This window comes from Micromys minutus (genome assembly GCF_963924665.1).
Source record: "Micromys minutus genome assembly, chromosome: 21".
NCBI lineage: Eukaryota > Metazoa > Chordata > Mammalia > Rodentia > Muridae > Micromys > Micromys minutus.
The window spans coordinates 40,640,082-40,654,940 of NC_137956.1; the positions used below are offsets into that span (position 1 = coordinate 40,640,082).

General features: G+C 49.1%; 1 protein-coding gene across 1 annotated transcript in view; it reads left to right on the forward strand.

Moving 5' to 3' along the window:
- Positions 1-5,978, forward strand: part of CCDC12 (coiled-coil domain containing 12) — a 51,225-nt gene extending 45,247 nt beyond the window's left edge. The window contains exons 3-7 of the mRNA XM_080934197.1: positions 3,006-3,085; positions 4,297-4,358; positions 4,513-4,547; positions 5,484-5,560; positions 5,646-5,978. Of these exons, the coding sequence (XP_080790323.1) occupies positions 3,006-3,085; positions 4,297-4,358; positions 4,513-4,547; positions 5,484-5,560; positions 5,646-5,728 (337 nt within the window). The 3' untranslated portion in view covers positions 5,729-5,978. The remainder of the gene's footprint in view (positions 1-3,005; positions 3,086-4,296; positions 4,359-4,512; positions 4,548-5,483; positions 5,561-5,645) is intronic.
- The last annotated feature ends 8,881 nt before the right edge of the window (positions 5,979-14,859 follow it).

Genomic DNA, 14,859 nt, shown 5'->3' on the forward strand with positions numbered 1-14,859 from the left:
ATAGATAACAACCAAACCCTGCAGAAATAGAAAACAGTGGAAAATTTACTTCTTTTTTTGCTTTATATTTTAGGGAGACAGTCTTACTGTGAGGCTCAGGCTACCCTCAAATTTGTAATTCTCCTGCCTCAGCTTTTCAATATTTTTTGTTAAAGGTTTATTTATGTATTTATTATATATGAGTACACTATCGCTGTCTTCAGACACACCAGAAGAGGGCATCAGATCTCATTATAGACGGTTGTGAGCCACCGTGTGGTTGCTGGGATTTGAACTCAGGACCTCTGGAAGAACAGTCGGTACTCTTAACCACTGAGCCATCTCTCCAACCCTCAGCTTCTCGATATTAGCTTACATTACTACACCTAACTTTAAAGTTTATTTCTGATGATTCTAATACATCCCTGGTTTTTAGTGAGCCATGAGTGTTATGTTGGAGCTCATATGAAGCTCTGGATTGTTTCTTTTTCTCCATAAAGAGCTTATTGCCTCTCTCACCAACAGCTGCCTAGGGGCCCCCTGGTCCTTCCTTTTGGGACTGATGAGATGCCCAGTTACATCACACCCCCTGCAGAGGGATAATCTGCCACCCTGGTGTTGTAAGATTACTTCTATCTCTGGCAAAGTGACATGCTGCAGGTTCATTCCATTCTTAAGGTAGGGTCACAATGGATAACCCAGAGCTTTGCCAGGACCTGCAAATGTGGCTCTGCCACATTTTTCTCTCTCCAGCCTGTGAGGTTACAGGGAGCCCAGCTTTTCAAGGGAGGCCCTTGTTATTCACTTGTTTTCTCTGTGTAGCCTCTGCAATCCTGACCCACTTGGTTTTTCAAGGCTGACCAGTGGATGTTTAAACTATATCTGTGTCCAGTTTGTTGTTTGTGGAAAGACAATTAAATCTTGGGCTTGCTTAGAAAAGACCAAAGCACAACCCAGTGCCCCTTTCCTTGAGACTCCTGCCCGTTGGCAGTGGGGTGGGGTAGGGGTGATCTTCCTTTGCTCTCATAGTGATTCTGGTGAGGGTTTGAACCTAGCTGAATACAGAGCTAGGCACAGAGCACAGCGTCTGTATTCACTAATGTGGGGAACTGAGGCCCAAAATGGGACCTCTCACAGTGAGGGCCTACGTGTCCTTGACTGCCAGGTCTGTCTAACTCCATGAGCTGGGCAGTGGACACAGGGCTGCTGCCGTCTCACTGTTCTGGCTTCCTCCTCGCTGGGTCCCCTTCATGCTGGTGGCCATCCGAGGACACGGGCAGCAGGTGAAGCTGCTGCTGTGTAATCCCCTCTTACTACTCATGGACCCTGCATCTGACTGTGGAGTTCAATTTTTTTTTTTTACCCTCCTCTCTATTCCCTGCTATTTGCTTCCTATACCCAGTTTCTGTTCCTCTTTTCTCCCCACTCTGTGGGGAACAAAAACCATGGCAGCAGATAGGCTCCACTTCTCACTGTGCACCCCAGTGACCTGCTGCTCACCCCAGGCCTGAGCAGGCATAGGGAACAGGCGTAGGGTACCCCTAGACATGTGGGATGGCCGGGTGGATACTGATGCTCCCCTGGTTTAGCCCGGACCCAGGGACCTTGGCAGGAGGGAAGAGGTGGTACATTGGTATGTAAGCTGAGGCATGACCACTAGTTAGTTGTATGGCCACTTGTAACCATTATGCACCTAACCTGTGGAATGGCTTGCTCTGTCAGGGACTGGGGAAGGCACCAGCACTCTTAACCTAGCCTAGGCAGAGCTCTCATGGTTGGAAGGCTGTCCTGAAAACCTAGGACTTTATGAGGGGCCAGAGTTCAAGACAGAGTGGGGAGAACAGGTGTTCCTTCTGTGTCTCTCTGGCCTAGGGTCTGCCCACTGACTATACCTGCCTTAATTAAGCCCAGTGGTCCCTCAGGAACCATTACCTTGTTACCCTGTGGGGTAGCCAGGGTCTCTTCTTCCCAGGGACAATCCTCTCTATTTGATTTTGATTTGATGATCTGATGAGCTGGAATAAAAGACCCAGGGTTGGGCTTGTGCTGGGTAATTCTGGCCTCTGCTATTTCACACCCCCAGGTTTGAGATTTTCCTAGTTGCATTCAAAAGACCTGTCAGGGTTTGAACTTTGTAAGTCTCACCAGCCTGTGAGCAGATCATGGCATATGGTTATGCCTTGTCCCCATTGGCCTTTGTGGGCCACTCCCATCAGGTATAAAATAGATTGGGGTCTCCTGTGTTTTGGTTGAATCCACTATAGCCGCGGACCCAGAAGCCACCCCCTGGAATCTTTGTATAATGTACAAAGGCAGTCCTGCTCTTTTGAACACAGTCTGTCTCTGTCTGTCTGTCCACCCCCATCCCACCCCTCTCTCATCTTCATGTCACTCAGTACACACAGACCCTTTCCACTGAACACGATGGACTGTGTAGCATACATTGTCTCCAAGACATGCAGGCTCTGAGGAGGTTCAGCTGGGTTTGGAGAGCTAGTATGGAGGGCTTTCTCTTGGAGGAGTGGCTTAGCTTTGCTCAGATGTACAATTTCTGCTGTGTGACCTCATGAAAATGGCACCCCTTGGGTTCCCATAACTGCCAATGGAAACAACCCAGTAGATACTAGTAAATGTCCTCAGTCACCTTGGCCCAGCCTCTGAGGAATGGGTGTGGGGGAGTATGGTGGGGGGGGTGTGGTAGGGGGTGCTTAAGTTCTTCCCTTCACTCAGTCACCTACAGACAGGAGGAAATGTGGAACTTGCAAACGGGAAGCACCCACCTTATCCCACCCCATCCCATCCCACCTTATCCCACCCCATCCCACCTCATCCCACCCCACCCCACCCCATCCCACCCCATCCCATCCTATCCCACCCCACCCCATCCCACCTCATCCCATCCCACCTCATCCCATCCCACCCCATCTCACCCCATCCCACCCCATCCCATCCCACCCCATCCCATCCCACCCCATCCCACCCCAGCTCACTCTTGCACTTAAAGTGCCTGTGCTCTGCTCTCACAGGGGACTCAGGCTTCGGAACTATGTCCCAGAGGATGAAGACCTGAAGAGGAGGCGGGTTCCCCAGGCCAAACCAGTTGCAGGTACATGGACCCCTTCCCCCTATGTCCCATCCAGTCATCCTCAGAGAAGAGCTACCAAGCCAGACACAGGTATTCACACACCTCAGAGACCATGAAAGGGCCAGGAGGGCAGGAAGGAGGCCATCCTGGAGGGGCCACAGGCCCCAAGGGCATGGGGAGTAGAAGTGACCTGAGGTCCTTAGGCAGCAAGGCAAAGCAGTAAGTCCTGTGCCCCTGGGGAGACCCCAGAGAGAGGCTGACCATAGAGCCACAGGAAAAAACCAACAGCAACACCAAAGCCTTGACTACCTGACTAAGGGTGAGAGAGCCCCAGGGTGAAGGGGGAGCCTCCTGGTCACAGGAGCAGAACCTTCCTTTGTTCTGAAGAATCTGGCTTTGTTTGGTTTTCAGACGATCTCACTGTGGAGCTCACCGTGTAGACCAGGCTGGGCTGGAGCTCACAGATCCACCTGCCCCTGCCTCCTGAGTGTTAGGATTAACATGCACCACTGTGCTTATCCAAGAATCTTAGTTTTTGTTTTTTATTTTTGATACCAACTTTTCATCATACAAGTAATGAATGAATAAATAACCTCATCAAAAATTCAGAAGTTGCCCAATTGTTTTTTGCTGATCTTTTCCCTACCCTGTGGTGCAGTGGCAGGGTCGGGCGAGGGCACCCACAGGGGAGGAGAGGGACAAGAAACTGGCCCTCGGCCTCTACTAGGAGGCCACCAGGACTTAAGTCCGGCAGAAGAAAAGAAGGTCAGAGGGATACATCCCTGGTGACAGGGCTGAAGACTGCCCATGTTGTTATGTTTCAGGCATCTGTCCCCAGAAAGGGATGCTCAGAAAGAGACCTAGGGGCTTGGTGGAGGCAGGAGGTGCCTGTCATAAGTCTGGGTAGGATGGAAGGGAAGATGAGGCACCCAGATTACAGCCATGCCAGACCTAGAGGAAACCCCCCCAGGGCCTTCACTTTAAAGCCCCTCCCTGTACACAGGCACCCCCCATTTCACATCTGGAAGCCTGAGGCCTGTGTCTGTCCACTCCAGCTGTAGTTTGCTCTGTCCCTTTCTGGGCCCTGGGGTCTGCCTTCAACCTAAGAAACCCAGACTTGTCTTCCAGAGTTGCTGGGTGGGATCCCTCCTTCTCCCTGGGGCCACTTAGGTTGTTCACTCTGGAGTGGCAGCTCCTACCCAACAGGCCTGTGTTGTTCTTTCGCCCTCTAGTGGAAGAGAAGGTGAAGGAGCAGCTGGAGGCGGCCAAGCCAGAGCCTGTCATTGAGGAAGTGGTGAGTACCTGGGGCCCCTCTGCTTGTGCTGCTTCCTTTTCCAGCTGTCTCTGTTCCCACCCTACTGCCTTCCTCTCCTGCCTACATTTTTCTACGTCCACTTCCCCTGAAGCTGGGCCTTGGCCCTGATGAGTTGTCTCCTCTCTCTCTGTAGGACCTGGCCAACCTGGCACCCCGGAAACCTGATTGGTGAGTGTTGTCCATGCAGGCTGGTGCAAGCTGTTTGGGGGGTGGTCATGTTTGGTGCATGTCATAGGCCTTGGCTGGGAGGACAGCCAAGGGACAGGTAGGGACAAGCACTGCAGGCACAGCTCTGTCCAAGAGAGTCAGGGATAGGGCTAAGTAAGGCATGAGTAATGGCTGGGGGTAAAGTGCTGACGGGGGGCCCGACGGATGAAAGAGCAGCCATTCTTTCAAGCCTCTCTGTAAGGTGAAAACTCACCTGCTCTGGGTGCCATCTGACCAGTGCACTCCTTTGTGCTCAGGATACCACGGTGCAGAGAACGGATGGACAAGCACATAGGGCTTATGTCTCTGTTTTAACTGTGAAGTAGGGAACCCAGTGTCTTCAAGCCTAGAGGCCTGGAAGTCCCTCTGACTGAGCTGAGAAGATGGGTGAGGGAAGGTGCTGTAGGCTGTAGGCATATCAGGGCTGTTTCCTTGTGACTGTAGGTCTGTGGTGCTTTAATTGGATGAAACAAGCATGAGGTGTGTGCTGTAGGAACTGCAGAGCCAGAGAACTCAGGCTGAATTTAGGATTTATGGAAACCCCAGGAGTAGAGGTGGGAGGGAGGCTATGGCAAGAAGTGGACTAGCGCTGACTGTTGGCCACACCACGTTCCTCTCTGGTGCTACTTTAGGGGACATAACAGGAAGATCCTAAGGAGCCAGCCACCACTGTGTCTCAGTCTCTGCCTTGACTGGTCTGTGGTACACATCCTCAGTTAGCTCAGTGGAGTTGGGGAGGATGATGGATCTTGGGGTCCAGAAGAACAGAGGTTAGCATCTTGGTCTCCCCAGAGTAGCATCTCAGGAAGCTGAGGATATAAATATCAGAGCACTGTGGGAAGATCCCAGGGCAATACCAAGCCCTTAGCGTCTTAATTCCCCCTCTTCCTGATCCAGGGACCTCAAGAGAGACGTGGCCAAGAAGCTAGAGAAGTTAGAAAAGCGGACCCAGAGAGCCATCGCAGAGCTGATCCGTAAGTGCGGTCTGGCCTGTGGGGTCCTGTCGTCAGGGCAATGACTGAAGCACAGCCCTTTACCATGTGTTTGCTCTCTGTCCAGGTGAACGGCTAAAAGGCCAGGAGGACAGCCTGGCCTCTGCAGTGGACGCCACCACCGGACAAGAGGCTTGCGACTCTGACTGAGATGTTCTTTCTGTTCAGCACACGCATCCTGTGGATAGATGGTCTCAGACAGGGATGGGGTTAGGCTGGCCAGCACTTCTGGGTCTTGAGAACTGAGCCAACCCACTTAGTCTCAGCTTTTGTTGGTTGTGACCAGTTCATCTTCCAAGGGTCCCCACCACCCTGAGTAGGGAAGAAGTCAAAGCTGAGATCTGTATATATGTATGCAAATGGAACTTTTAAAAATTTCTGGAAATAAACCTCTATTTAGTAGAGACCTGTCGTTTCCAGTTTTCCAGCTGCTCTGAGTTTTGATTCTTAAAATGCAGAGGTTATGTTTAGTGTTCTTACCCCTGGGTTGGACCAGCCTAGTTGAGCCTGAAGGGTGGGCAGAGCCAAGGTTGACCTTCTGCTCCAAATCTTCAGTCAGAGTCAGCAGTGGTCATCTCAGAACCCTTAGGCCACAGATAAGAGACAGAGAGTGTTCTTTAAGACCTCTCACAGGGCTTTGCAATAATTGGTAGAAATGAAGGAGAGACTCTCACACAGGTCCTCTGGACCCCTCCCACTGTGAGAGTAAGGAGGGCTGGCTCTGAGGAACTTCACATAGAACCATCACAGATTAGAGGCTACCACACTGCTTTCCCTTCCTCTCCCAGTCAGCTGTGGGTCCCCTGTTAGAGATCAGACTGCTGTGCTAGGGTTTAGCTGTGATCTTGGAGCCTGGGCCTGTGACATCCTGTCTGAGCTGTGAGCCTCTGAGCTGACTGTCCAGATGACAGGCTGGCAGCATTCAGGCTGATGTAGAAGGAAGAACTTTTAAAGTCACATAGATTCATATACAGAATCACACATGCACATGTATACATTTCCATTCAAACCACCTGGGCCCAGCTTACATACATTCTCATAATTACACACTTACACACATCCATATTAACATATGGAAGACCAAGGGCCAGTGCAGAAAGAACTCATTCTGGATGAAAAATGAGCTCCAATCTTTATTGCATAGAGAAAGAAAAAGCTTCTACCCTTTTATTGCTAAATGAATTAAACCTAAGTCTATAAGAAGAAAGCGTTCACTCTAATAAGAAAAACTAAGCCTGCTTTGCTATTAAGACCTGAAACTCAGATGATAGCAGATTCTAGTGAGGATGCTGAGAAAGAGGAACACTCCTTCACTGTTGGGGGGAGGGTTTGTAAGCTGATACAACCACTCTGGAAGTCATTTTGGTGGTTCCTTAGAAAATTGGACATAATACTACCTGAAAACCCAGCCTATTCTACTTCTGGACATATACCCCAAATATGCTCCAACATATAACAAGGACACATACTCCACCATGTTTATAATAGCCAGAAGCTGGAAAGAACCCAAATGTCCTTCATTAGAGGAATGGATACAGAAATTGTAGTACATTTACACAATGGAGTACTACTCAGCTATTAGAAACAGTGACTTTATGAAATTCCTAGGCAAATGGATGGAACTAGAGAATATCATCCTGTGTGAGATAACCCAGTCACAGAAGAACACTCATGATATGCAGCCACTGATAATTGGATACTAGCCCTAGAAAGCTCTGAATACCCAAGAAACAACTCTCAGACTTTATGAAGCTCAAAAGGAAAGCCAAAATGTGGAAGCCTCAGCCCTTCTTAGAAAAGAAAAAGAAAAGAAAAAAAAAATGTGTATTCATCATATATTATTATGTAACAAATTTTGTGAGCTATAATAATATTTTATAAAATAAATTAAAAAGAAAAGACCTGGACTGGAGAGATGGCTCAGTGGTTAAGAGCACCGACTGCTCTTCCAGAGGTCCTGAGTTCAATTCCCAGCAACCACATGGTGGCTCACAACCATCTGTAATGGGATCCGATGCCCTCTTCTGGTGTGTCTGAAGACAGTTATAGTGTACTCGCATACATAAAAAAAAAAAAAAAAAAAGCAAAGACCCATTCTGTCCCGTGGTAAGGAGAAGCTGCCTGCTCCTTCTCTCTGCAGCTTCCCCTCTTCCTCTCCTTCTGTATTCTGCACATTTCTCTCTTAGTTTTTGTCTCCTGTCATTTCTAAGTCATTCTACTCTGCGTCCTCCTGCTCTGATGTCTCAGCAGTGCCCTTACTCTCAGTGCTGTGCCTTCACTTCTGGGTTCTTCTTGTTCAGTTCTGTCTAAAGAGGGTTCCTCAGCTCAGCTCAGTTCTGGTTTTTCTCTCTGTCCTCTGCACTAATACATCTTTCAGAATACACATGGTAAAAAAGTTCACACATATATTCAAATCATAAACTGAATAAGTTTACAACAGAATGTTACATGTGTATCCATTAGGAGTAATTATCTGGCTAAACATTCATTATCTGTCACAGCTCTGCAGGTTCGTGGAGAGTTAAAAACCATAACTAAGTTTTAGTGAAGTTTTGTATAGATAGACCAAGTAAATATTTTATCTTCTGTCCCAGCACCTGCAGTAAATCATTAGTTCCCTTTTTATGACCTCTGGTTAATGGTTTTACAACCTCTTGGAATGTGCTCTGGGTAGCAGATGCCTGTTCTCTCAGAAGCAATTAACTCCTGACACTAAGACTGGCAGCGTTCTCAATGCAGTTTTGATTATCAGAGAAGACCTAATAGCAGGCCACTAAAAAAGGAGCTTAAATACTGATACAACTTAAGGAATCATCATTAAGGATCATCATTAAGAATTAAGAAGTCATCTGTTTGTCTATATAGCATCACTATAAGACAGTACATCTTCATTGTTCTGCAGAGATCTGCTCAAAAGGGTGGGCTAACACCTAGTGATTGATTGATTGAGATACACACACACACATATAATAACAGGAAAAGCATGTTAATAGCAGGAATCTTTACTAAAATAAATTTCTTGGGCTTTGCCTGCCAGAGTTTCACTGTAGATTTTAATCCAAAGTGGACCCATCTCTGGAATGTCACTTGCTAATTTTTAGCATCTCCTAAATTGGCTCCTGACAGTTAATTTTAGGCTTCCTCTCACCCTAACCCATGCAGTGTTCTGGTCCCTGTGTTGTGTTCCTTCCCTACAGTGGCCCAGCTTTGGCAGACGGTGCTGAGGACTTAGATCATGCAGTAAAGCGTTTGTGAGCACAGAAGTTAGGACACTCAAAGAGTAAATCAGATCTTTCCGATGAAAGTTTCTGATCTGTGTATGGCTGCAGATAAACTGTAATCCCAGCAGTCAGGAGTTCAGAGCATCCTCAGCTACATAACGAGCTTGAGGCCAGCCTGGGCCATAATACCTTATTCCAGAAAGTAGAGAAGGTGGTTGTCGAGGTGGGGGTGGGCAAGAGAAGGGAGAAGCAAGAGGAGATGTAGGGATGGGAAGGCTTAGAGTCAGCTGTCAGAAGGTCTTAGCTCAGGGCAAGGCACTGAGTAGTCAGACAGACTGGGGCCCTGATTCCCTCGAAAGACGGAGACCAGCTTATCCAGAGCTTTCAGGAGTGCAGCTAGGAATGAAGGGTTCACAGTGGCAACAAGAAGCTGATCTCTGGCATGGACTCAGACTCCTGGTGACTGGGAATCCCGCAACCCCAGCCCTGGGACTAGCCTGTTGAGAAAGCTAACAAAGGTAGGGCATCTCAATCTGTGACCTAACGATGCCGTGCCAATATATATTGAGACAAGAATTATAAAAATGTGCTGGGCGGTGTGTCACACACCTTTAATCTCAACACTCAGAAGTCAGAGGCAGACAGATCTCTGTGAGTTCAAGGTCAGCTTGGTCTACAAAAGCTAAGAGTTGGGTCTCCTGCTCACTGTCCTAATACCTGAGCTTGCAAGGGCATGGGGAGTGGGGGGCACACACACACAAATAGATCTCATTAAAAATTTAAGGTCCAGTGCCCAGAGAGTAGCCCCTAACCAAGCAGTGGGTAGACTGGAATTCATTAGTTTCATGTGTTTTGCCTGAGTTTATGTTTGTATCTGCCTTAATGCCCATGGAAGCCAGAAGATGGCATCAGATCCCCTGGAACTGTAATTCCAGATGGATGTAAGCAAAGGGGGATATATAGCCAAGGAAGCTGAACCGATAGCCCTAAAATAAGTGTTTTATTCTCAGAGAAATAAGAGGTGCTATCCCTTTTTGCACAACAAGAATTAGATGTAAGAACTGATCAGAAACCCTGAAAATCAGCTCTAAGTGATGTTACACACCTATGGTCCCAGGTCTCTTAGATTGAGGCAGGAAGTTGAGGCCAGCCTGTACTATAGGGAGACCCTTTGAAAAGACAGCAGCCTAACCCCAGATTGAAGATGAGGAACTAGCAGATCTCTGGTGAGCACGTGATTGGCAAAAGGCAGCAGAGACGGATGGAGTAACCTCAGTGCAAGAGACTCAGTGTTCTCATCTACACTGACATGCTGAGCATGGAGATCAGGAAGGTTTGCCCAAGGTGGCGGCAGATACTGAGACCACTTTGGAAAGTTTACTCTGACCCTTAGTGTCCTGGTGAACTGTTGTAAGTACACCAGGTTCAGGCCAGGAATTTTATAGGATCACAATAGCTCATGCACACACATTCTTAAAGCCATTAGGAATGAGTCTCCGTGTGTCTTCCGCCACCACCCCGCTTCACCTATTCACAGTGGCGCCTGCATTCCCCTCCAGTCCCATCTGCCATTTTCGCTCTCACTCCTAGCTGGCCATCATATATCAGGGCTCCCGCAAGCTGCAAGGGTGTGAGGAGGCCAGGAGGATGAGGGTGGTTTAAGCCGGCACATTGCCCATCATTGAAAGGAAGGCAGCCAGCAATGCTTGCCCAGGGATGTGAGAGGAATGGCAGATAAACTGGCATCTTTTGGAAAGATCAGTAAGGCTGACTGCTGAGCGAGACTGACAGAAGATGTAAGAACCGGAATGAGATGAGACATCCAAATACAAAGGTAGATCACAGGTTTAAGCAAGAGCTGGTGAGACGGCTGGGGCGGCGGGGGGTGGGGGGGAGGTAAAAGTCCTTGCTGCTCAGGTCAGACATCCGTGGGAGTCCTGGGACCCATGCAGAGGTGGAAGAACTCACTTCATGGAGTTGTCCTCTGACATGTATATACTCACATGCACACGCAGTAGGTTTTTTTTAAAATGTGTTTTGCCTGTACATATGTCCATGCACCATGTATGGTGCCTGACAAGGCCAGAAGAGGGTGTTAGATCCCCTAAACTAGAGCTACAAGTGGTTGTGAGCCCCAGTGTGAGCCCAGGATCTGTGAGAGAGCAGCCAGTGATCTTCACCACTGAGCCACCTCCAGCCCCTAACATTTATCTTAAAAATTTTAGAGACAAAAGTTTAGTCTAGTGGCTTATGCCCATCATTTTATTACTCAAGAGGCTCAGACTAAGGCCAGCCTGGACTATACATGAGTTCTAAGTCAGCTAGAACTAGTGTAAAATCCTTTTCTCAAGAAAACCAACGTCTAGGGCAGCTGAAGGCAATCCCTGTAAAGCCTGAGAACAGATCTTAGTTCTGGGGACCCACTGGTAGCAGAGAACTGACTCCCTCCCTCCAGTTTGTCCTTTGATCTCCACACACTACTCATGGTACATTATGGACCATACACACGTGCACACACACACACAAGATATTTTAAAAAACCAAAGACCACTTTTCCCAGAATCCCTACCACCCCAAGAGGCCCCTCAGCCAAGAATAGAGCAAGGCTGAGACTACTTGTGTCAGGGCCTAAAATTCCCTTCTGTCCTCATATGGCCACTGGGTGGCAGCAGGAGACACCAGACTGGTAGGCTAAAGCATCGTTCAGCACTGCCTGCTCCCCGGCCACCAACATAGCCTGATACCCCACCAGGAGGCATTCCTCCCTTTCCCATGGGCCTGTGTCCCTTATTAAGGAGGTTGTCAGAGATGATCCAGAGTGGATTCAGGTAATCTGAACCCACAATAACGGTGTGACCGTGTCCTAGGGAGAACAAATCCCAGGAAGCTATCTGGGGCAGTCTTCAAGTGTCCTAACTAACCTAAGCAAAAATTCAGCTCTGCCAGGCTTACCAGCCTTGTTCTTCTGTTGTTCTTTGAGCTGGGGAGTCAAATGCATGTATGGTGTGTGTGTGTGTGTGAGAGAGAGAGAGAGAGAGAGACAGACAGACAGACAGACAGACAGACAGACAGACACCTGGAGATGTGGACCTCCTACAAGCCTCACTGGGAAGAGCACCTTGCCTGTACACAGGCAAACATGGCATCCCCTCTCTCACCTTGCCCTGAACATTCCTGCTTACTGTTAATTTGGTGGGGTAGTGAGCTTGCCCACGGAAAGCCTCTGAGTCGTCAGAACTGTGCAATCCACCGTGTGGGAAGACATGCTGGATCCCAGGCTATTTTGTCCTAGACTCAGATCTGGCCTTGGACTGCTGCAGCTGTGGACCAGGCAGAGTATCCGAGCTGAGTTTCCTAGCCGGCCTGCCTCTTCCGTATGTATTTCTGGTTTTCTTTAAATGTTCCCATTACTCAGGCCTCCAGTGGGCACTGAGACAGAAATAAATCCCACAAGGCAGCCCAGCCAGAAGCCGGGAATCCGATTCTCCCTCAAAGGCCGGAAGAGGCCCCTGTGCAGAGCATGCCAGACCACAATGGCCCACACACTCCACATGGCCATGAATATGCCCCCCTTCACACACACACACACACACACACACACACACACACACACACACACACACACACACGGGTACATGCATAGCCTTGCATATATTTCACATACACACACTGGCTTCATCCATGCATATATACAAACATTGATGTACATGCAAGCATTCAGATATGCCTCAGACACAGAAGTACACACAGGTTTATGATGTGCACATATGCACTCTCATGCACACTCCCCAAAAGGCTAACATCTAGAAGTGACCACACACTCTGGGCTCCAAACCCAGCCACCCTCAAGGTAATGGTGGTCAAGAGAAGCAAGTCGAAGGAGGCTGAGGAGGCTGGCCCTATGCAGCTTAGGAGGAGAGTGGCCTCATGGGAATCCTGGTCTAAGGCTTCCAGGGCTTCTGAATTTTTAAGAGAAGCTGGAAAGCTGAATTTTTATGTGAAATATCCTGATTTTTAAATCTTGGCTCAAGATGTTGAAAATATTGGGAGAGCCAAACCAAACATGTCTAAGAGCCAAATTCCACCCTCAGGCGGCATTCGCAGACCACGGGTACACACACAAACACACACACACACACACACACACACACACACACACACACATACAGAGAGAGATCTCACACGTACACAGACACACACAAACAAAAGTAAGACACTAACAGTCTCTCAGATGCACCAAAAGCTATGTTCGAAGACATACAGACATATACAAACATGATATAAATAAACACTGACACACATACAGACACACAGGTATACATGCCAAGAGAACCACAAGCAGACACAAACACAAATAAATATACAAGTTCACACACACATGAAAATCCATGCACAGTGCCCCCTTCTATCTTAGTGATGTCGGTGATCTTACTGGGGCATGTAGTATACAGCAGAAAGGCCTAAGGGGACAAGAACTACTGTGTGGACCACACCGACATTACCCTTTGATTCACACATGCTGTAGGGTCTGGGTCAAGTTGACTTGGATGGACAAGCACTTTACATGACGATCAGAGGTATTCTGGCAAAGGGACCCCTGTGTCCAGCATTACAGGAAGTGACTGATCCACAAAGGTTGCTGAAGGAGCCAGGAGTCCACCTTCTCAGGTTCCAGAACCCATCCTTCAGCCTGGACTTAAACGCTCCCCTGTCTGCATGACCGTGATGTTGAAGCGGGGAAAGTTGTAGATGATTTACCCTTGAGTCCTGGAGGGTCGCCTATCTGCACAAGGCAGGAAGACAAAAACCCAGTCCAGGAAGCTGAAACGTAGCCTGGGAACACATGTGAGAGGGAGGCAGGGCCTCTGAGTCCACACAGGTTAAGAAAGCTAGTGCTGCCTGGCCTCTGAGAAGGTGGGGCTCAGAAAGGGCAGCAGGTTGCCCAGGGTAACACAGCATATAGATAACCAGCAGCCCAGGCTCTCCATGGTCCCTTTCTCCTCGGCCTCTCCTGGACCAGCCCTACCAAGCCAAGGTTTATTTCAGTTTGCTGTGGTAGCCTCAGGCTGGGAGCATTCTGTGGTTGGCCAAGAAGGCATCGAGGACAAGGAAAGAGCTGGACCCAACCTGGAAGTTGTTCTGGAAGCTTCACAGCCATAGTCCCAGAGCCAGTGACCTCTCAGGACCCTGGGGCAAGGCTGTGCCTTCTTCACAGGTACTCCGAAGGGCTGAATTCTCTCAGACCTCTGGGACACAGTGACATCCCTCTTGAACCTTAGTGCCCTCCCTCCTCCTGGTCTGCCCCTCTGTCACCTCCCTGGGGTAAGGACTGGAGTGTGTGGACTATCATAGCCTGCCCACTGCAGCCTGCAGGCCAGGCGTCCTGGATGGTTTTGAGCAAGGTTTGCAGGCTGAGGGTGGACAGCAATGGAACCTGAAGTCCCATGATACCATTCTGAGCTGGTGGCTGTAGGCTTGGCCCCCACCAGAGGTCAAGGCTGTGTGTCTTCCCTCGGATGGATGTTACTTCTAAGGGTCTTTAGAGAGACCCTTCAGATGCTCTTATTGCTGGTTCTGAGGAGAGGGGCCTAGAGAGGGCAGAGCCTCTTGGCATGCTCAAGGCAGGTTAAGGGCTGAATCTGGCCACTCCACTGACCAGATCTAGAATCCAGTGGATGCTGTGAGGTGCCTGGATAGACAACCACGGAAGCAATGGATGGGGTCTCCTTGTCTACTCACTGGCCAGCCTAGGTCTGTTTATGTGTTCCCTGTGGCTTGGCTGAGCTGTGGGGCCTTGCAGGGAAAAGTGACCACCTGGCTCCGGTGGCTGTTCAAGGCAAACAGGGCCCTGACCCTCTGCCAGGCCTTCTGAGGACTCCTGCTTCTGCCAACACCTGGACAGCCCAGGCAGGGTTTTTTTTGGGGGGAGGGGTACTCTGAGTGGAAGCCAGTCTAGGGCCAGAGGCTACCAGTCCGGAGTCAGGGAACTGCTGTGCTGGGGCCGGATGGGATGTATCTGACACCCAGGTGGTGGAAAGCGATACCCAACCTAAAGAGTAG